This window comes from Styela clava, chromosome 10 (genome assembly GCF_964204865.1).
Source record: "Styela clava chromosome 10, kaStyClav1.hap1.2, whole genome shotgun sequence".
In the NCBI taxonomy this organism is placed as follows: Eukaryota; Metazoa; Chordata; class Ascidiacea; order Stolidobranchia; family Styelidae; genus Styela; species Styela clava.
In genome coordinates, this window is record NC_135259.1 from 14279626 (window position 1) to 14302715 (window position 23090).

The window sequence follows — 23090 nt, forward strand, 5'->3', positions numbered from 1 at the left end:
ATTGATCGCATTCTAGTATCAAAGAGTGTTTGTGTTTTTTAAATGATATTATCATTTGTATCAGGTAAGATGTCAATGTGATGCTTTTGTTGTTGGGAAATCAAAAGATATGTGGTCTTAGACTTGCTCAATATTTTATCTAGTATCTGCAGGGTTACCATATCGTGCTTATTTTTAAGATTTGTGCTTATTTTCTAGCCCGAGTCTTATAAAGTAACGATGTGCTTACTTCTAAGGAAAGTGCTTATTTTTGGGTTGCGTGCATATTTTGTCTTAGTAACATAGATGACTCGTTCATGTTTTGCGTACAAAGCCTCCGTGGAAACGAGGGACGATGTTTATCTTCATGAACGAACCATAATTTAGAGAATGAGTAAGCGTAAGCACGAGCCCAAAGTCGAGAGGGTAAGCGCTATGCTCATTGCTGCTATTGCGACGGCGACATCAATCTAGAGGCAAAGGGGAAAACACCAATTAGTGCCCACAAAACATAAGAATTTACCAAAAACTGTTGGGGGAAACCAAAGTATGAAGACTTGACTTCAGAGCAATGTGGCCACTTTCTAGAGACGTTTATTCATTATTCCATTGTGTTCAAACAATTCATGCTCAACAAAGTGAAAACACTCTGTGCAATAACCTTACCAAGCAATAAAACTAGGAAGAACGGGGAACTTTCTTGTAAAGTGATACGTAAAATCAGTTTTACGTCTGGCATGGTGATCCCCCAACTTCGCTGCGCCCCCGTTGGTTGGTGTAGGTGTGACTTCATGCTTTTCCATGTCTAATTTCTAATAAACTCGTGTGTGTTTTACTTCTCGTTTTTATACTGCGTTTCTGACGTTGTTAAGCACCCCCCCCCCCCCAAATAACTCTTTGACACCTTGCTTATTTTGGGCTGTAGGCAGCGCCGGATTAACCATTAAACAACATGAGTTCGTACTTAGGGCACCAACCAAAGAGGGGCACCGCAGAAACTTTAGAGCAGAATTTTATATAGTTTAGTGGTGTTTATTAAAATATTACGAGTTCACCAGATGACTCAAACTTCAAAATATTCGCCTATTTTTTGTCTTTAAGTATCATACTAACCTTCTTTATTAAAAATAAACACTGAAACTGTTTTATTGGATACGAAATGGTCCTATGAGTCGTTTTCTTAAATTGTTGTTATTTTTTCTTTATATTATTCTCCATGTTGCTGCATTTTGTTATTAAAAAAATTCTTTTTGCTTCAACAATTGGGCCAATGAACTATTTGCACTATGTGTCGGTTCAACGATCCCATTTTAACGATCTAGTGGTCAGTGAAGTCGGGAGTTTTTTGATAAGGTAGACCAGGGTGGTCCAAACCCTGTCATGCTGATACATTCTGTGCGGCTGACCGAACAATTTTAGCGTATATTTGTATCTAATGGAGGAATGTTTTTGAGTTTCTTAGCCATTCCAACTGGGGTTTGGTTCCCGAGGTTCAAACCCTTTTTCTAACGCTTTGTGATTTATTCTAGTAAAAACACTCCTCTGTTTTCAAGCGTCGGCCCTGTGGCAGTAGTGACAAAACGCAGAGCCGACGCCGCGCAATCCAGTTTTTATTAGCCAGGTCCCAAAATACCAACGCTGCATCTTTTAAATTACTCAATATAACCATTCGTAATAAAATGAGTGTCACAAAAAAGATGACATAAGGAAAAACACGTCGGAAGCGTATTTCCTTGCCCATCACACAGTGTCTGGTTTGATTTCAAGTAATATCTGTCACGAAAGAATATAATTTGAAGCGACATTAAACGCGAGATGCGCAAAATACAACGGTAATTCTCGGGAATTAATTTTAAATTAACTGAAGGCTTTATATATCTTCTTTAAATGAACGCCACCCATGCAACACAATAATAGTCTGATTAGAACGGTAAACAACTCTCGTTGTTTATTAAATTTAAAGTAAGTAAACTCGCGATATTTCGATCACTATTTGGTTTTTCCCCGACTTGCGGCCCGCGAGACCTCAAAAGTTTTTGCGGTTTCAACCTAGCAACCTTGAACCACACTAAGGTAGACTACTAGGTTTTTTATGATTTCAAACTACAGTTGTGACTTGTATCCTTAGCTATTTCGATTCACGTTGAGACTGGAGGCATGAATCTTTATTGTCACACTTCCTCAGGATTAGAGCTAAATCGATATATCGGCCCGATATTGTGTGTTTGCCGATATATCATATCGGCAGTAAACGGCCGATATATATATCGGCTATATATAACAGTTAAAAAACCTAAAAATGTTCGTAAAAGTTGTTTTTTTACTGTTGGTTGTGATTATTTTCAATGGATATTACACTTATGTGGTTTATTGTTTTTATAATTAAATTACACATGAGGTGGCACCAAAGTCTTCATCGCTTAGGGCACCAAAGGGGCCTAATCCGCCCCTGGCTGTAGGTAGATGGTAACCCTGAGTATCTGACATTCTACTTTTGCTATTAGGTTGCGATCGACTTAATTACGAGTATCTATCTCATCATCAACTTCAAACGTATCATTTTGTACGCCGAACAAGAATATTGAAAAGAGGCAAACCGCAGCTTGCACCTAATAATTGATCTGTGGTAAAATTTGTAATGAAGTACGTGAGTGTGTAGGGAATAGTAGTTAATTATACAACAGTTTTCACAGTAAAGTCCGGGAAACTTGAAATTAGCCCAAAACATCTTCTAATTTGAAAAAGTATTTCGGCATAATATATTAATTACCCTGATCGTAACAAGCGCGACAGCGATAAATAACTTGGATTGCCCTCAAGCAATATTAGGTTGAAATTCTAGTTTTTAATTGTTCCCGGACAACGATTTTAATAATATAATTCGGTCTATGACGTCCATATAAATTACTTAACAAGAATTAATATTAAGAATCTTTTATAAACGTATCCCTGTCAATTTATCCCGTAGGGCAAAATTTATCGTTCACAAAGTGTATATAAGCCTATGAAAAATCTACTTTAATGAACCAGCGGTGTTCATCCAATGTTTGGACCAACACCTGTCTACAACCACAATAAACGAATATACAACTACAAACATAGTAGTAGTGGTATTTATTGTATTGTATCCTACAAGTGCTTGGAAAAGTTGGAATTAAGTCTTGGATTACTATAACTATTGATTACGTGTTTTATTTTGCGTGTTCAGGAATCAGGAATAAAGTTTTGGAAAATAACCATATTTATATAGATTTTTTGTTCATTATATGTATCCTAATATATATCTATATTTTTTACTTAAATTCATATAAATAGAAATATTGACACTATGTTGAAAAATATAGGTAATTTTTTACACAAGCAAACTATATTGACAGTTCGTCATTATTGCTCGATGTTGAAGAGGCCTGCTAAAGTTTTATATCAAGATACGGATATCAGGTAAAGTGTTAGAAAAATTAATTTGCATACTGGTATGCCTATACATAATAGTTTTATACGGTGAATTCAGAAAAGTGGGGTCGATCGTAAGGCATTTATATTTTTTTTATAGGACGTAAGTCATGATTAAGATAAATAATAATAACAAGAGAGCAATACTCATATATATGGACAATCAATCAATCAATCAATCAATCAATCAATCTATTTCTTCCACTATTTCCCCAAATCCATATCCTGAATGAAGCTGGAATTATGGAACGGCTACCGAATCTGTTGGTCTTGTTTAGTTCATTAATACGACATGTACTTGAGGTACTATAATAATTGTAGCCGTGGTATAACATTTTTTGCATTCCTGCCCCCAACTGATTACCGTATTTATTCGCAAATACGCCGAGTTTAAAACTGAAAAAAAAAGTTGCCCAACTAAGGGACCGTCTTGTGCGCCCATAACTCAGATAGCACCAATAAATCGGCTCCTTCACGCATCGAGACTTTGATCACGCAACGAAATGATATAATGCTGACTTGCCGGTAATTGCAACAGCTACAGACCATGCTTAATTCTCACGATAAAGAGCGTGCACGCACACACCACACACGCGCGGTCGCTTGTCTAGGTGTGATTGTCTGATCATAAACGTTACCGCTTGTATTTGATTAAATTTAATTGTATCTTTTGCATAAGAGCAACAGCATTGATCTACCAGCCGTCTCGTGGTCAAAACGTTATCATTAGTGCATAAGTAAGAATCAGATAGAAGTTTCAGGTAGAATAATACTCAGCATTAATTCTTAACAATAAAACTGTAATTTCAATCATTTTGAACAACCATTTACGGTAACTGAAAGGTTGAAATAACATATGAATATGATGTGATAAATACTGTGCTGTACGTCCATGGGTTAGGCAACAGCTGTGTTTTCCGTTTTTTCCTGAATCAGCAAAACGGAAGGGTCATTAATCCATCACTTTATTTCGTGGTAGCCGTTTTCTTTCTGAAGTGCCGTTATCGGGCAGGGAGTGCTTCATCGCACCGGCCAAGTTTTTGTTTTTAGGATTAAGACAAATAACAGCTGGTATACAAAGTCAATTAAATAATCGGCAGACACTTTGGCATACATTATAAAATATATCAGCCCATATATGAAGCTCACACAAATCATGTTTGAGAAGACTTGCGGAAAATAACCAAATTTATTGCCGTGTCCGCTCAGGATATCTCGACTACCTTAATATAAAATAATGATTGTAAAATATTTTCAATCCAAAATGTCCTCATGTTATACGTTTGGTACTTCAAGTCGGCGCTGATTTAATTCCTTTCATGTTGGCAGTAATTTAGTTGTGCCGCAAAGTGCTGTATGGTGGCCCATCGTTGTCACGCGTAAAATTGAAAATAAAAAATAAAATAAAAAACCGATAATAAAAAAAAATTTGTGAAAAAACATAAAAATAATTAAAAAAAAAATGAAAAAAAAAATTAAAATTAAAAATAAATAAATAAATGAAAACGAAAAAAAAAAATTAAAAAAAAAAAAAATTGAATGAAAAGAAAATAAAAAGGTTGACAACGATGGTCCGCCTCGTGGCCCATATATGTATATGCGGATTTTTATAAATTCACTATTTCGAAGCTGTTATTAGGGAGTCGGCTTATCCGCGTGATGGGCGTATAGTCGAGAAAATACGGTAAGTAAGTCATCAAAGAGATACGTCCCTGTGGCGTCACGTAATAGAACTTGCCGAAGTATAGCGACATTCGTCCGTAATGGCTTATATGAGCACGAACTCACTAAAGCCAGCGACAACAACTTTCTACCACTGAAAATTTCAAAGCCCTTGATTCATAGTTCAGGTGGTCCAAAGTTGTGGACTCCGCGGGCCACAAAATTATTTTGGCATTGGTCGCGGGCCACAATAGTACCAAGTATAAGCAAACAGTGCAATACAAAACAAACACTACTATTGTGTAGACCAGGGGTCACCAACCTTTTCGAAGCCGAGGGCTACTTTCTGGGTACAGATTGAGCCGAGGGCTACCAGTTCAATGCAAACTTCCAAAAAAGTCAATTTGCTCGATCAAGCTTCAATTATTGATAATTACTGCTATTTAGTCAAGTAAAAACACTGATAAACCTTAGAATTCTTCAGTAAATCAAACGATTATCACAACGTAGCGAATTAATCATTATCCATAGAACTTCCATTTTCAAACTGATCCTTTTTTTCAAAATGATCACTATAATAATATTATCGGAAACCACACCACAGTTTCACAATGTACCTGCGTTTTTAGGAACACCCTGCATAAGCCTAAGATAAAAATGAACTGAACAGTTGTATTGTTAAATGTTGAATTTACAAACACATTTAACTAATTATGAATATCTTGTTTTCAACAAGGAGAAAACCAAAATCAAACAAATTTGGTCTAATGCTTCTCCACCAGTGTGTTATACTCCGGCGTGTAACTTGACCCTGTAACTCTGAGCGAGTCCTGCAGATTTTCATTAGCAGTGAGGCGTGTTTCGTGTTTAGTTCCTGGTGAATTTCATGTCAAAAAATGTTGATTCACAAAGATAGCTTGAACCAAACACTGGTCTCGTAAAATAGGATTTCTGTTTGATTTAAAAGGCGAGCTTTTTCTGCCCTTACTGCGCTGACCAATGGATAGTGACAAGATGTGAAATATCTCTCCGCTTTGTTGTTACTATAATCGCCCCGCAAATTAGACATACGCAAGGTGGTAAAGGGAAATCCATCCCCTACTCATCATGAGATGGTAGGTTTTCTGTAATTTTTCTTTGAAATCAATAACTGTATTATTGCTGCTTCACAAATCAACGGACAAGAAAAAACGCGGGTTCGTGGAAGGTGACATCTGTGATGTCATATTTGGGAGAGACCCGTCACATTACTAAGGTCAAAGACCTAGCAGGATGATCGTTAAAATAACAATTAACATAGTGTCAGTTCCCACATACAGACATAAGTGCGATTTATACAAGAATAGCATGACAAAAATTAACTGATGTAGCTTACTTATTAGCGCCGTTGTTATGCTTATTTTGGAACAGTCATGCGGGCTACTCATGTGGTCTTTGCGGGCGACTTGGTGCCCGCGGGCAACGCGTTGGTGACCCCTGGTGTAGACACATAGTTATCAGGCATTGCCAACCTAGGCTAATGGAATCCGCATCCGATGTTTAGTTTTCTATCATGCCTATATTGTTAGCATATATTCCCGATCAAAACGATAGAAATCCAAGTAACAATTTAGACTGCCCATCACATCTTCAAGTTCGCTAGTTACTTCAGCTAGCCATAATACTATAGTCAATTCAGTCACAGAAGTGAAATAACAAAAATATGTCAAACACTTTTTCTGAATTATTTTATGAAAAGCAATTTAAAATACGATATTTCGATAACTCTCCGAATGCGGGCCACAGATAATTGAGCGGCGGGCCACATGAGGCCCGCGGGCCTGGTTTTGGACCACCCTGGTCTAGTTACTTATCCTAGTACTTGAAGAGGAAAGCGTTTTTCACAACAACAAAAACAACAAGAAAGAAGAATACAAACAATAACAACATAACGATAATAATGACAAAACGATCCATAGGTCCATTTCGTGTCAAATTAGCACGAGAAACTCAAAGTTATTTGTTTATTGCCGACAGTATCAACTGTCACGATAGGTCATTTCACTGGGTAAAAATCTGAATCATATTGTGTCTTTCGCATTATATGTTGAAAACAAAAATTCTAGATACGATCATAAGAGGATGAGGAAATTTCTGTTGAATTACACTTTACTATCCCCTGATAAATAAAGAACGTCTATGGTCCTAGTCCCAGTTCGTGTAATTGTTCAATACTTTGAGATCGCTGTAACACTAGACTCCGAACAATGAAGCAAATTTTGTATTCATTTTTGTAAGTTGTGTCTCCGACAAACTGAAACTAAAAACAAATGAGAGAGGAACCTTCTACACATGTTTTGGAGAGTTTTACTACCCGGAATGCCTCGCCATCCCACCGCTAAATCTCTGAAATCTTAAGTTCTCTATATATATTACCAACTTTTCATGTGTGTGTACACTATTTATCATAAATAGTAAAACGTTCAATGTAATCAGTTTAGAGCTCGTGCTGTCGGATGGAAACACCGAAGACTGGAAGTCGTTTCTAAATATTTGTGAAGTGGCATATCATAATGACGTCATATACAAGCAGATGTATCCAGATGATGAACAACGTCGTGAATTTTTGAAATATTACTACGAGCATTACTACAGGTACGCATACAAGAACGATTATGGGAAACTTGCTTATATTCAGGTAATTTATTTACTTTGTGGGTATACAGAAGGCCTAATCCTAATCTAATACAATACGTGCGATAAATATCACAATTTTATGGAGATTTTTACATTGCCGCAATAAACAAGGCTCTGTGGAAGCAGATACCTACTAACAAGAGCGATATGTATCCGTTATGGCATTGGCTGTCCAATTCATTACATCCTGGTGATGGTGGTCCGCCTGGGGTTGAACCTGAATTTATAGCTTGAAACGCTAACATAGCAAGTGGCAACACTTCTAATAATTAAGGACTAAGCATTCGAGTCCACTAAAATTGTACAGTTGAGTTTTGTACACGTTCAACGCACGGAAGCGCGTTAATAAGAATAGTGAAAGAGTCACTTTATCAATACAAGAAGCAGAGCCAATTTCATTGTATCTCCATATACCAGTTGACTTTCACACTATCTGGGTAAATGTTTACGTATAAAAGCACATGAAAGGAATTCCACAATATTGAAGTGTTCAGTCAAATTTATTTATTGTTCACGAAGCATTTGCAAACGTTGAGAAACAAACGTAAAATTTCTCCTTCAAGGCAAGGAATTTATCTTCCAACACTACAAATATGGTCGGGGGACTAGCAATCGTCAATGGGTGCGACGAACTTGAGCACGAAGACCCTCGAATGGCAAGGATAAATGAAAATAGATGGAAAACATATTTCAGGTCAAGTATTATAATTCAATGTTTGGCCATGGCGGATAATAAATAGATTTCCCTAGTTCACATCGTAAAGCTGCTGAATGAAGTAGTATTTCCAATCGAAATATATTTAACTTACCACGATGAATCATTGTGTTATCAGGTTCCAATCGTGGTTCGATGGCCTCTGTTTTATATTGCGTCAATCTATTCATCACAATAATAATAACTTACTCACAAATCCCATGAGTTGTGGCACTGAGCTTATATCAAATTTTTATACAGGCGTAAAAAATGGGTGAATGACAAAATATTCGAAAAATTTGAGAAGATTTCAAGTGCTTTGAACAGAGAGTTGGTGTACATATCAAGTGCCATTCTATTGGACGAATATAGGAATTTCATACCATCGGGAACTTGGGGAAATCAATGTACAAAACTTCTGTTAGAAGAATATCACGGGAGAAATTGGAAAAATCGGAGTCTTCCTTTTTTCATAACTGACTACGGTTATCGAGCGCGACATCTTACCAGATATTCATGTAAATTGGTGCAAGTTTATCGATGTCAAGATGGAAACAATTTTAAAGATACTCTGGGTGGAGACTCATTGATTTGGGTGATGGTATTTGGTATTGACGACGTTGATATTGTAAAATATGTCACTGAGCAGATGTATAATTCTAGTTCGATAGATCCTACCACTTATGACGGCTGTTTTAAAAGATAAATCTGAAATATTAAATACCAATATTGGAATACATGTAAAAATTATATGTCAGATAATACAAACTTTGATGAAGTCAACTTTCAAATATTATTCGACTTTACCTAGTGGGAAGAATTGCTATAAACATTTCCTCATTACATTCTTGCTTGAAATATAAGTTTGAAACACTTTTTAAAATAAATAAATCTAATGTCAACAAAGATAAAATTTAAAAGTCATATTACCGATTTGAATTAGAAAATATAGGAAACGTCGACCATTTCAAAATTGAGGATGCCATTAGCTTGAGAGTTGTATCACGAAACTCTTGAACAATTTTGAAAAGTCATTTGTGGATTTTGGTCAAATGCAGATCACACATCCATACAGTGGAGGAGTAGGCGAAAAAGAGTCAGAAGAGTAGTTTTTATTATCACTGACCGACATCGCACAACTCAGACCAATTGATTCATTTCAAGGATCATCACGAAATCATCGAGAATTTCTTTTTGCTTAATTGCTCCTAAGGTCGATCGGAATATCGTTCCTCTATCTCTTGTAAAGGATCTATCTGTTTTTTTTTCTGCAGGATAATAAAATTCTTATTAAAATTAAAATAAATATTGAAGATAAAATATATAAGATAAATATTATTTTGCCAGTATAGGAAGTTTCATAATTTAATATATAAACAATACAACAAATATAAACAATATGATCTAATTGACACTAGGAAATTATTTTTAACAAGATTAGCAAAACGTATTTGGATCATTTGCTCAGTTTGTAAGTCATAATTCAGCATCACAGTGCGACGGTTGTATATACACCATTTAACATTTGTTAGCGCTTTTAGGCAACAAACAATACATATGTGCATAGTGTATCGTAACTTCCGCCTGAGTAAATTGAGTCCGATCGATGCATTCACAATCGGTTTATGAAATTCTTGTGCTATTTTATATAGCGAGATATTCGCAAATGAGATTTCATTGTAATCAAAGCATTCTATGTCAGTTTTTCCAGATAGAACAAAACTATCAGCGTCTAGGCATGTATTCGTTATAGAGAATTCGTCAACTTTGACTACTGAATAAACAGGTACAGACAACGAAAAACGACAAGAAATACGGAGAAAAATAGTTTTCATATATTGTGAGAGTTGAGATTAAATAAAACAATGATTCAGTTTCGCCTAAAATTTCAAAATAAACGATTAAACTTCATATGAAAATAACATTAGCTTTGAGACAACATTATCGTGTCAATTGATTATTTACCTGTACTTGATAGTCCGCTGTCGAACTATACCTAATCAACAACCTTCTTTTGTCCAAGGATCAAACAATATATATATTTTACGTCTCAGAGAACTGATTTTATCAGCCACTTTACACGTCCAAGACTGAGAGTGTATCACGAAAGTACTGAAGACGCTATGACATTTATTATATTTAGTTGCACTTGCACGTCTCCAGAGTAAATTTCTTATACTTTTTATCTTTCAACATCAAATTAACTTATTTCTATTTGTAGTATACAACTGACTGTAGTACGATTATATTTCACAACCATCTTTAGAAGCCGCACCCGAGCACACTTTAGAATGGAAATTTAGGGGCGAAGCGCGTAAAATAGGTGTGTCTATGTCTATATTGATTTTGGCATACCATATAATGATGAAAAATACCGAATATAGCTCTCAAATATAGTGCAAATTAACGAACGTATTTTTCTGCTGAGTATTTCATACTTTCACACTATATAGTAGAAACCATTCTATTTCTCTTTTAAAAATTATTATTTCGATTTGACATCGCTACTGTATTTTAATATTGTTTCTATACTTAGCTGGCAAAATCTTGCTCAAGGACGATAACGTGTTTCTAACCGATTATGCCAATTATTTAAATTCATGGTGGGTCCCGCAGAGGGTGAGCAAATCATATTTTTATTCATTTATTGAGATAGAATATTAATTCATCATTATATCAAAGTTATGTCTAATAGATAAGACAATATATGCCTCATTATGACTAGACCACAAATGAATGACAGTTCAAGATTGGAAATTATTTTTGATTCGTGTAACTTCGATGAGTTGAAACATGTGGTGAGTGTAGAACGAATATTTCTCTTACTATATATTTGATTGATAGGTTTTCCGGCGAACATCAGGTAGGTCACTTTCATGTCGTCATAGTACTCTCACTCGTCACTTTTACTCTTGATTATTGCTTAATAACAGAACAATGGATCATCTGCAATTACTGCAAGCAATCAAAGTCGTATCTAAATAGTATCATCGAATTCTACAATAAACTCCATGAACTTGTTGTCTCTGCCTTTTCCATGCATCTCGTTGCGATGAAAAAAATGTCACCGAGTAGACCAAGATAATCGAACGTTTAATACAGTTACAAATTAACAATTCTTTCAATGGTTGATTTCAATTTTGTTCAATTCTATTTGGATTATTGTCCTATTTAGTTTTTGTGTCTTCGTTATGACATCTCGGTCTGGGTTGCTATTAATAAAGAAATAAATTCGATTTTTTAGGGAGAAATTACGGTTTTTATTCCTACTCTATTTGTTTGGTTTGTGGTAAATTATTGCGACATACCAATTATCATTTAATATGGAGATAGTACAGGTTATACTGAATATTGTTATTAAACTTTATTCAAAAACTCTCGTCTCCAAAAGTTTCTTCTCGTGCAGTATAAATAGCACAGTGACACATAAATATTGAAATAAGTTGAGAGTTGAATGGCGAAGGAAATGATGCAAAATAGAAATCAATAAAGTATTGTCAACATTTATTCACACGAACCCTCAACTGAAACGACAAATTAAATAAATTGGCTACAAGTCTTTCGTTAAATATCATTTTTAACGCATCATGTGCTGTTATTATACGTGATCCTAATTGAAGATATAAAATTTTGATATAGGCTAATATTGATGACTAGGACATTGCATTGAAAAGAAACGTTATACAATAAGTCTAAAAACCGTTAATCTGATCCAACGTCACATATTATGATGTTATACTGTTATACGAGCCCTATTCATTACTTGTATTTATATCCAATTTTTGATTCTCACAACGTAACAAATGCTGCAAATCCGAAACAGATAGATCCGATACAACAGATAGAGCAACGAAATCATGGCCAACCTTAGCAGCAATTAAGCTAAAAGAGATGATACGGTCTCTAGTCTAGAGTGATCACATGGGCTGAGGTGCGCGAAGCCGGTCAATGATAATGAAAACTACTCCCGTAAAAAATGCATATACGGTAGGTCCAAGCCACGACTCTGTCTTCGCATACTCCTCCATATTGTATGGATATGTGATCTACATTTGACCTAAATCCACCCATGAGTTTTTTCAAATTGTTCCTAAGTTTTGCGAGTTAATGGCATTCTAAATTATATAATGGTCATCGATTCCTATATTTCCATTTTACTCGAAATTAGAATTTTGGATACTCCCATAGTATGTGAACCAAGATGGCGGACACTGGAACGTAGTATGTGTACCAGATTAGGTTTAGGCCATAATTTTATTCCAATTTCCCTTATTTTAGTCTTATTACAAGTTCGCGGACTAGTGTTGTTCCGGTGTCCGCCATCTTTTTCACATACTGCGGGAGTACCATAACGTGAGAAATTGTTTATACTATAGCTATCTTTCCATCAAGCAAAGTCGAATAATTTTTAAAAGTTGACTTGATAAAGCTTTTGTATTATCTGACATATATATTTTACATGCATTCCAGTGATATTATTTAATATTTCTAAACACTGTTGTCATAAGTGTTAGGATCCATCGAACTAGAATTATACATCTGCTCAGTGATATACTTCACAATATCAACGTCGTCAATACCAAATACCATCACCCAAATCAATGAGTCTCCACCCGCAGTATCTTTAAAATTGTTTCCATCGTGACATCGATAAACTTGCACTAACTTGCATGAATATCTGGTAAGATGACGCGCTCGATAACCGTAGTCAGTTATGAAAAAAGGAAGACTCCGTTTTTTCCAATTTTTCCCGTAACATTCTTCTAGCAGAAGATTTGAACCTTCAAATGCCCAACTTCCTGATGGTATGAAATTCCTATATTTGTCCAATAGAACGGTACTTGATATGTACACCAGATCTCTGTTCAAAGTTCTTGAAATCGTCTCAAATTTTTTGAATATGTTGTCATTCACCCACCTTTTACGCCTGTATAAAAATCTGATATCAGTTCAACGCCACTACTCATGGGATTTATAAGTAAGTTATTACCACTGTGTTAGATAGATCTAGATGTTGCAGTTGCAGCACACAATATAAAACTGAGGCAATCAAACCACGATTGAAACCTGATGGTCATACATTGAATTATCGGGGTACGTTTGTAGATTAGATTTATATTAAAAATACTACTTCATTCAGCTTTATAACGATGCGCACTATAGAAAAAAATATATTTATCTGCTATGGCCAATCATTAAATGATAATAAATAACCTCAAATATGTTTTCCATCCTTTTTCATTTATGCTTGCCATTCGAGTGTCTTCGTGCTCACGTTCGTCGCACCCCTTGACGATTGCTAGTCCCCCAACCATGTTCGTAGTGTTGGAAACTGAATTCCTCGCCTTAAATGAGAAATATTGCGCGTTAATTTATGTTTGTTTCTGAACATCGTCAATTTCTGACATCGTTAATTTTGTTCAAAACTTCATTATTGTAAAATTTATTTGTTGTTCATGAAGGACGCTTGTACGCTGCAATGTTTCCTCCATGAATAACATGCTTTTACGTAAACACTGACTCTGATAGTTAGTAAGTCAACTGGTGTATGGAGATACAATGAAATTGACCCTGCTTCTAACTGCGATGAAGTGACCCTTTTCACTATACGTTTCAGCGCGCTTTCGTGTGTTGAACATGTACAAAAACATGTAATGACTTGGACAGACAATGTCATAACGGAGACGTACTGCTCTTTTCTAGCGATTTGCTGCTTCTGCAGATCCATGTTTATAGTGACAATGTCAAAAATCCCCTAAATTGTCGTGGTGCCATATTACACGCATTGTATTAAATAGGCCTTCTGTATAACCCTGAAGTAAATAAATTACCTGAATATAAGCGAGCTTCCCATAATCGTTCTTGTATGCGTACCTGTAGTAATGTTCGTAGTAGTATTTCAAAAATTCACGACGTAGTTCATCATCTGGATACATTTGCTTGTATATGACGTCATTATGATATGCCACCTTGCAAATATTTAGAAACGACTTCCAGTCTTCGGTGTTTCCATCCGACAGCACGAGCTCTAAACTGATAACATTGAAAATGTTTCTATTTATAATAAATAACGTACGAACACACCAAAGCTTGGGAACTTAAGATTTCAATGGCGGGGGATTCCGGGGTAGTAAAACTCTTTAAAACCTGTGTATGTATAAAGTTTCATCTCTCATTTTGTTTTGTTTCAGTATGTCGGGGACATAACTTACAAAAAAGAATACAAGGATAGCTTCATTGGCCACAGATCAATGTTACAACCATCTCAGAGTATTGAACCGTTACACGAACTAGGACTGAGTTCAAGGATAGCACAAGTGTTCGTCATTCGATGGAAGGTAACAGGTAAACCAAGAGACATTTGCTCATTCTTTTATGCTCTTATCTTAGTGGAATTTATGTATGCAAATGCAACATATAATACAAAAAACACATCATGATTCAGATTTTTAACCATTGTTTATGGCTTATCGTGACAGCCGATGCTGTCGGCAATAAACAGATTACTTTGAGTTTCCATTGCTAATTGGAGTAGACCTACGGATCGTTTTGTTATTATTATTGTTATGTTGTTGTTGTTTGTATTCTTATTTTCTTGTTGTTGTAAAAACGCTTTCCCCTTTAACTAATAGACTAAGTAAATAGACCAGGGTGATCCAAACCCAGGCCCGCGGGCCACATGTGGCCGCAGTGTTATTATCTGTGGCCCGCGTCGCCTTTGCTGAGGAATAATTGCAAAATCGCATTTGGTGTTGTTTCGTCATTAAAATAACAGAAAATCTTTTCGACATCTTGTTACATCACCAATGTCACTGAATTGACTAATGTCACGGCTCGCTGAAGCAACTAGCAAAGTTGAATAGTGTGCTTGGGTAGTCCAAATTGTTCACTGGCTTTCTATCTTTTTGGTTGGGAATATACATACACTAAATGTAGATATGGCAAAATTTTTGCATGTTTCAATGTTTTTTCTGGCGTATTTTGCATGTTTAAGCTTGATAAATGACAAACAATGATCAATTGTTTGCACAATAAAAGTGTTTGTTTTGTATTGCCTTGTTTAACTATTTCTGATACTATTGTGGCCAGCGAACATTGCAAAAATAATTTTGTGGCCCGCGAAGGCGACAACCTTGGACCACCCTGAATAAATGTTGTTGTCGCTGGCTTTAGTGAGTTCGTTCTCATATACGCCATTACAGACAATTGTCGCTATACTGTGGCAAGCTCTAGCATGGGACGTACTTTTTGGATAACGTAGTCAGTTGGTGGCAAGAATCAAAAAATTGTTAGTGTACCACGACCACTAAAAGCACTTGGGGTATTAAACTAAAGTAGACCCACAGATTCGGTAGCCGTTCCATAATTACAATTTCGCTCAGGATATGGCTTTGTGGAAATAGTGGGTGAAATATTTAATTTTTTTCTCCCGTGTCCATTTATAATGAGTATTGCTCTCTTGTTATTATTATTTATCTTAATTATGACTCACGTCCTATAAAAATATAAAACTGCCTTACTACCGACCCCACATTTCTGAATTCACCGCATAAAACTATTATTATGTATAGGCATACCAGTATGCAAATAATTTTACCTTGTATCCGTATCTTGATACAACACTTTAGCAGACCTCTTCAACATCGAGCAATGATGACGAACTGTCAATATAGTTTGCTTGTTTAAAACATTACCTATATTTTTCAACATAGTGACAATATTTCTATTCGTAAAGGTTTAAGTAAAAAATATAAATATATATTAGGACCTAAACAAAAAATCTATATAAATATGGTTATTTTCCAAAACTTTATGCTGATTCCTGAACACGCAAAATAAAACACGTAACCAATAGTTAGTAATCCAAGATTTAATTCCAACTTTTCCAAGCATCCACGTAGTTCAATATATATTTTACCACAGATCAATTATTAAGTGCAAGCTGCGGTTTGCCTAGCAACGGTGAAATGTCAGATACTAGTGGTTACCATCTACCTACAGCTAAAAAGAACCAAGGTGTCAAAAGGTTGCTTGCTGTTACTAACCAACGGCAGAATCGGCACTAAAAAAAAACAGGAAGGAAAACTCACACGAGTTTATTGGAAATTAGACATAGAAAGGCATGAATAACATCCACACCAACCAACGGGGGCACAGAGAAGTTGGAGGGGCCACCATGCCATACATAAAAACTGATTTTACGTATCACTTCACAAGAAAACTGTCCGTTCTTCCTAGTCTCATTGCTTGATAAGGTTATTGCACCGGGTGTTTTCACTTTGTTGAGTATGAATTGTTTGAACACAATGGGATTGGGAATCTACCAATTGAAGTAACACTTTAATTACCTTTAGAATGATAAACAAGCGGGCCATGAGTGCCAAACGCCTCTAAAAAGGGGCCACACTGCTCTGAAGTCAAGTGTTTATAGTTTGGTTTTCCTCGACGGTTTTTGTTACATTTTTATGATTTGTTGGCACATATTGGTGTTTTCCCCATGGCCTCTAGGTTGATGTCGCTGTCACAATAGCAGCAAGGAACATAGCGCTCACCCTTTCTACTTTCTGCTCGGGCTTACGCTTACTCATTGTCTAAAATCTAAATTATGGATCGTACCTAAAGATAAACATCGTCCCTCGTTTCCACGGAGCCTTTGTACGCAAAACATGAGCGAGTCATCTATGTTACTAAGACAAAATAAGCACGAAACCCCAAAACAGGCACTTTTCTTAGAAATAAGTATATCGTTACTTTATAAGACGCGGGCAGAAAAATAAGCACACATCTTAAAAATAAGCACGAAATGGTAAACCTGCAGATACTAGATAAAATATTGAGCAAGTCTAAGACCACATATCTTTTGATTTCCCAACAACAAAAGCATCATATTGACATCTTACCTGATACAGATGATATGAACACTAGAAAAACACAAACACTCTTTGATACTAGGATGCGATCAATCTAAACAGTTTTTTAAGCTACATTTCAAAAAATTGATAATCGCAACAAGATAAAACTTCTCTCTCCACTTTGATTCAAAAAACGTGTCCAATATTGTCTTTGTATTTGTTTTGCATTCTGTCACGCTGCAACGAGTCAATAGATTTCAAGCACGTATATCATTACCTTCTTTGTGGTTTCGTTTGTAACGAATCGGAGCGACACAAATAGTCGGGGCTTACGCAAAGATCACATCCAAACCTGAAAAAAAAAGATAGTGACAATTTGAGTTCCGTATGCGTTCAATAATTTAAACATATATACGAAATACAAACTATGAACTTCTTTGATTCTGGTTCGTTTTAAACATATCATTTAAAAATAAATAATCCAAATTAACGAATTAATATCTTAACTGATGATTTAATTGATATCTAATATTTATATTAACAAACAAACTAAACAAATGTAAATTTGTTTAAAAATTATTAAATTTTAGTTTTTTATGAACTTGTATAAAAATGTTCTTAGTTTGTAATCATCACTTGCACAATTTCAATGTCAATGCGCACCTGCGCTGTCTATGCCGATTAATAATAGGGAAAATGTACATTTTGCAAGCCGTCGCTCTTCGTTTGGGAATTTTAGAGATCACTCCTCTGGCGTGGAGCTTTGAACTTTTGGTTCTGTCAGATCTCACGTTTTTTGAAAATAAAAAATTGTGTTCGCATATAAATTTGCATACACAAGCTAATAACGCAAACAGAGAGGATTCAGCTTCTTAAACAAAATGAAATTTTGCAGCTACCTCCTCTTGGAACCAAAATTTTTTGAAGATAATTTATGTTTATCCATTCTTCATAATTGTACTGAACGTTCTTTGTAAGATAGGAAATGCCGATCAATTTCTCAAAAACGAAGCTTTTGTTTATCCTGTCAATCAAATACACCAGATATATGTGTAAAAACAACGAAGGAGGCAAGATTGTCTATGGCATAAAGTGTCCCTTATATTTCAATTAAGAATGTATTGAAAAAATGTCCATAACAATATTTCCATGGCATAAACAAAAGCGAATACTATTAAAAGTTGAATTAATCAAAGTTTGTATTATCTGACGAATATTTTTACATGCATTCTACTGATTTAATATTTCAGAGATATCCCCAAACACAGCCGTCATAATTGGCAGGATTCATCGGATTAAAATTATTCATCTGCTCAGTGACATAATTTACAATATTAACGTCGTCAATACCAAATACTATCGCCCAAATCAATAAGAATCCACCCGCAGTATCTTTGAAAATGTTTCCATCGTGACATCGATAAACTTGCACTGATTTACATGAATATCTAGTAAGATGACCCGCGTGATAACCGCAGCCAAATATGGAAAAAGAAAGACTCTGATTTTTCCCGCAATATTTTTCCAACAGCAGTATTGCACATTGATTTATCTAAGCCCCTGATGGTATGATGGTCCTATATTTGTTCAATAGAACGGAACTTGACAGATACACCAACTCTCTGTTCAAATTACGTGACATCTTTCTCAAATTTTCTCTCTCTCAAATTGTTTGAATATGTCTTCATTCACCCATCTTTTACGCCTGTATAAAAATCTGATATCAGCCAGTCGGTGACACAACTCATATGATTTAATAGGAAGTAATTATTAATGTGTTAGATAGATCTAAAATGCCGAACAGACATGAAATCGGAATAGAGGAAGGAATATATTTATATAAGGTAGCCATTAGTTTATTGCGATGAAGATTATTGGCTTTGCGATGCGAAATAGAAAAATGTATATATTATCCGCTATGGCCAAACATTGAATTATAATAATTGACCCCAAATATGTTGTCCATCTTTCTTTATTTATCGTTGCCATTTGAGGGTCCTCGTGCTCACGTTCGTCCCATCCATTGGCGATTGTCAGCTCCCAACCATATTTGCAGTGTTGGAAGCTAAATCCCTTGCCTTGAATGAGAAATATTGCGTTTATTTTATGTTTGATATTAAATATTGCCGTAGTAAATGATTACGATTGGAAATATGCGATTGGTTTAAAGTCAAGAGGTCAGAATGATCGATTTCACCAGAAAGGGATTTGGGCGAAATTAGATCGACTACCACCAGAATACGACCAAGTTTAAGTGATTATATATTTTTAGCCGTTTTTTAGAAGAATATTATTATTGGTGAGAATCACAAAATGTTCTTAAAATGCATATAACACATGTAATGAATGGGGCTCGTATCACAATTATCATAACATACGACATTGGATCAAATTAACCAATTTTAGACTTATTATATTATGTTTCTTTTCAATACAGTGCTCTTGTCAGCGCTCCAATTTTAGCTTACATCAAAATTTTATATCTTGAATTAGGATCACACATAAGAACAACATACGACTCGTTAAAAAAGATATTTATTGAAGGACTTGTAGTCAATTTATTTTCTTTGTCGTTCCAGTCAACATTTGAAGAGTACATGTAGAATAGGTATGAGATTATTAAATGTTGGCAATACATATCTGATTTTCATCCTGTATCATTTCCTTCGTCATTTAACTCTCAACTTATTTCAATTAATATTTCAATATTTATGTGTCACTGTGTTATTTATACTGCATGAGAAAAAAAAATTCGGAGATGAGACTTTCTGAGAGAGAAGGAGAGATTTTATTTTGTCAACCAGAACAAAACTGCCAACAACAATAAAAAATAAAAATACAAAAACATCGAAGTCAGCTCCCTGCAATTTTGCGGTGATAAGCAAACAGTAAAATATTAGGAGTGGTCAAGTGGTCGGAAGAAATGGGTCTTGAAACAAAATTTGAAGAGAAAAACAAAACAAAGACAAAGAAAGAAAAATTTGCCTAGGCAACTTTTAGAATGGTAACATGTATTTAAGCAAATGCATATGTTGATATACAAACAGTGACATAGAAGAAGTTATAGAACTAACAAATGAAATGTCATATGATGCAGCCAACAAACACTGTAATTTATTACTATCTTTTATTTAAAGAGATATTATTCATTTTGAATAGGGAGAATAATTTATGGAGAGGCCAGGTTATAGATTACAATCATTCGTCATGGTTACATTTTTGAAAAATTTATGTAAGCAAGAATGAGAGTTGGATTTAGTTGCATGTACAAATTGATACAATAGAAAAATTTTCATTTTAGTAGGGTCAACCTTTAACGAATGGGACTTATTTGTCAAAGGAAACAGTTTGGGCAAATGTGGAACTAATACACACTCCGATACATAAAATATTATTTAAAACGTGGAGCCTCACAAATAGAAAACAATTTTGGCAATTGAACCACTAATACTCAAATATAAAAGGCAGTTTTTGCAATTATACAAATAGGCCTCAAATATATCTGGAAATTTGGATAAATAAACATCATTTGAAGCAGCGAGGAGTCAGCCTATTATAAATAATAAAGGGAATATTTTGCGGTACACAAATCGTCCTCAATGTATAAATATGGATTAATAAATTGTTATTTAAATATTATTTGAGAGTTCAGCCTCGCAAATAAAAGGGAGTTTTTGTAAATACACAAATAGTCCTCGATATATTGATTTGGATGAATAAACTATTATTTAAATCAGCAAGGGTTCAGCTTCACAAATAAAAGGCTGTTTTTCCAAATACACAAGTAAGTCTCATATAATTATTTAGATATCTAACAATTATTCTAAGTAGCGAGACGTCAGCCTCTCAAATGGAGAGCAGTTTTTGCAAATAAAGCAAATGGTGTTCAATTATAAATATCATTTTAGAAAGATGAATATTATTCGAAGCAGCGAGGAGTAAGCTTCACAAATAAGAAGCAACTTTGACAAACAGAAAGGAGTTGGCCTATGAAAAAGGAGGCAACAATGGCAAATAAGCAACTGGTGAATGGTGATCTCATATAACTTTAGATTCCTAAACTATCATTTGAAAGAGTGAGGAGTCACCCTCTCAAATGAGAAGCAATTCTAGCAAAGAACAAAATAGCACTTTTTACAAATCAGGATACAGGAAGTATCATAAAACTTGGACGTAATCCTATAGCAACTAACCCCCAAATGTACCCCATTTCATGTTAAAAATATGAAAACAAAGTTAATTTTCCCCAAAATTCGAACAAAGACTTTCGTAGGAATCAAATTACACCAGGTTTAAGAACATAACATGTTCCACTCAGTCATTATCAAATTAAAATTTATATTCTCAAGACCTTTGTCACTGATTGAAATAATTATATCTAAGTTCCCATCCGTACGATGTACCTAATTACCCTTGTTGAGATAATAGGAATTTCTGTTTATAATGTAAATCACGAGCTCACGTTTACAGCATTTAATTGGATTTATGATCAACGTATAAATACGACTCCGATATCTTTCGATAGGGAGAGAGAAGACGATGAATACCATTCAAAGCTAGTAGGGATAAATGTTATAAGATTTATATTCTGTGTATCGTGGAAATCTGAGAATAAAATCAAACAGAGTTTTCTCAATATATATGCTATAAATGGTGACCCCGACGTGATATGAACACGCAACCGTCCAAACCAAAATTTTTAAAATAAAAATACGCCATCTTTCTGTAATTCTACTTTACAATCTTTACTCTTTCTATAAACTCTTCTTTATTTCAATGTCGTGTCTCACTGTAGATCATATACATGTAAATATTTTTTTGACTTATATCATTAATTTTAGCATTGTGTATTGTATTTTTTTTATATATTTTCGATTTATTTGAGGTGCCAAATCTTGAAACTTCCAGTTAGTAAGATGGGGAGATAATATAGCAACTAACCCCCAAATGTACCCCATTTTATGTTAAAAATATGAAAACAAAGTTAATTTTCCCCAAAATTCGAACAAAGACTTTCGTAGGAATCAAATTACACCAGGTTTAAGAACATAACAGGTTCCATCCAGTCATTATCAAATTAAAATTTATATTCTCAAGACCTTTGTCACTGATTGAAATAATTATATCTAAGTTCCCATCCGTACGATGTACCTAATTACCCTTGTTGAGATAATAGGAATTTCTGTTTATAATGTAAATCACGAGCTCACGTTTACAGCATTTAATTGGATTTATGATCAACGTATAAATACGACTCCGATATCTTTCGATAGGGAGAGAGAAGACGATGAATACCATTCAAAGCTAGTAGGGATAAATGTTATAAGATTTATATTCTGTGTATCGTGGAAATCTGAGAATAAAATCAAACAGAGTTTTCCTCAATATATATGCTATAATCCTACCCTCAGTAGATTCAGATAATAATTTTAGTCGTGCATGAATTATTGTAAACACAAACAATAATAAATCAAGTCAAAATAAAATGAAACAGACACACAATGCTTCGACTGCAATTGACGAGGAGCCACGAAAGACAATCAAGTCATCGTGTCAGCGACACCATAAATGCTGAGTTCAGCAGCAGATGATGTCACAAAGTACTCGTCAATGAGATGGCTTATGAATTCACTCTTGAAACTATTATATGAAGATCTTTGATCTTATTTGGTATATCATTCCATATGTTTGGGCCATCGAATTTTTTTGATTTCTGCACCCAGGCTAGAGTTTGTTCTAACAAAATAGGGGGCTTCTGCCAGCTGAACGGGTGT

At 34.9% G+C, this 23090-nt stretch overlaps 1 protein-coding gene across 2 annotated transcripts; it reads left to right on the forward strand.

Annotated features, from left to right (window-relative positions):
- The first annotated feature begins 3030 nt into the window (after nt 1-3030).
- On the forward strand, nt 3031-9388 carry LOC144428369 (uncharacterized). Of its 2 annotated transcripts, none has more exons than XM_078117489.1 (4): nt 3031-3420; nt 7570-7771; nt 8334-8464; nt 8726-9388. In XM_078117489.1, exons 1-4 carry the CDS (start codon nt 3308-3310, stop codon nt 9168-9170), a joined length of 891 nt encoding a protein of 296 aa, XP_077973615.1. In that variant the 5' UTR covers nt 3031-3307; the 3' UTR covers nt 9171-9388. The 2 variants fall into 2 exon arrangements, with proteins under 2 accessions (XP_077973615.1, XP_077973616.1); XM_078117490.1 differs by having other exon boundaries at nt 7575-7771.
- Nucleotides 9389-23090: the final 13702 nt, after the last annotated feature.

Coding starts and splice junctions, on each gene's coding strand:
- LOC144428369 (XM_078117489.1), top strand. CDS start 3,308: ATGTTGAAAAATATAGGTAATTTTTTACACAAGCAAACTATATTGACA. Junction 7,772..8,333: donor GGAAACTTGCTTATATTCAG/GTAATTTATTTA, acceptor TTCTCCTTCAAG/GCAAGGAATTTATCTTCCAA. Junction 8,465..8,725: donor AGATGGAAAACATATTTCAG/GTCAAGTATTAT, acceptor ATTTTTATACAG/GCGTAAAAAATGGGTGAATG.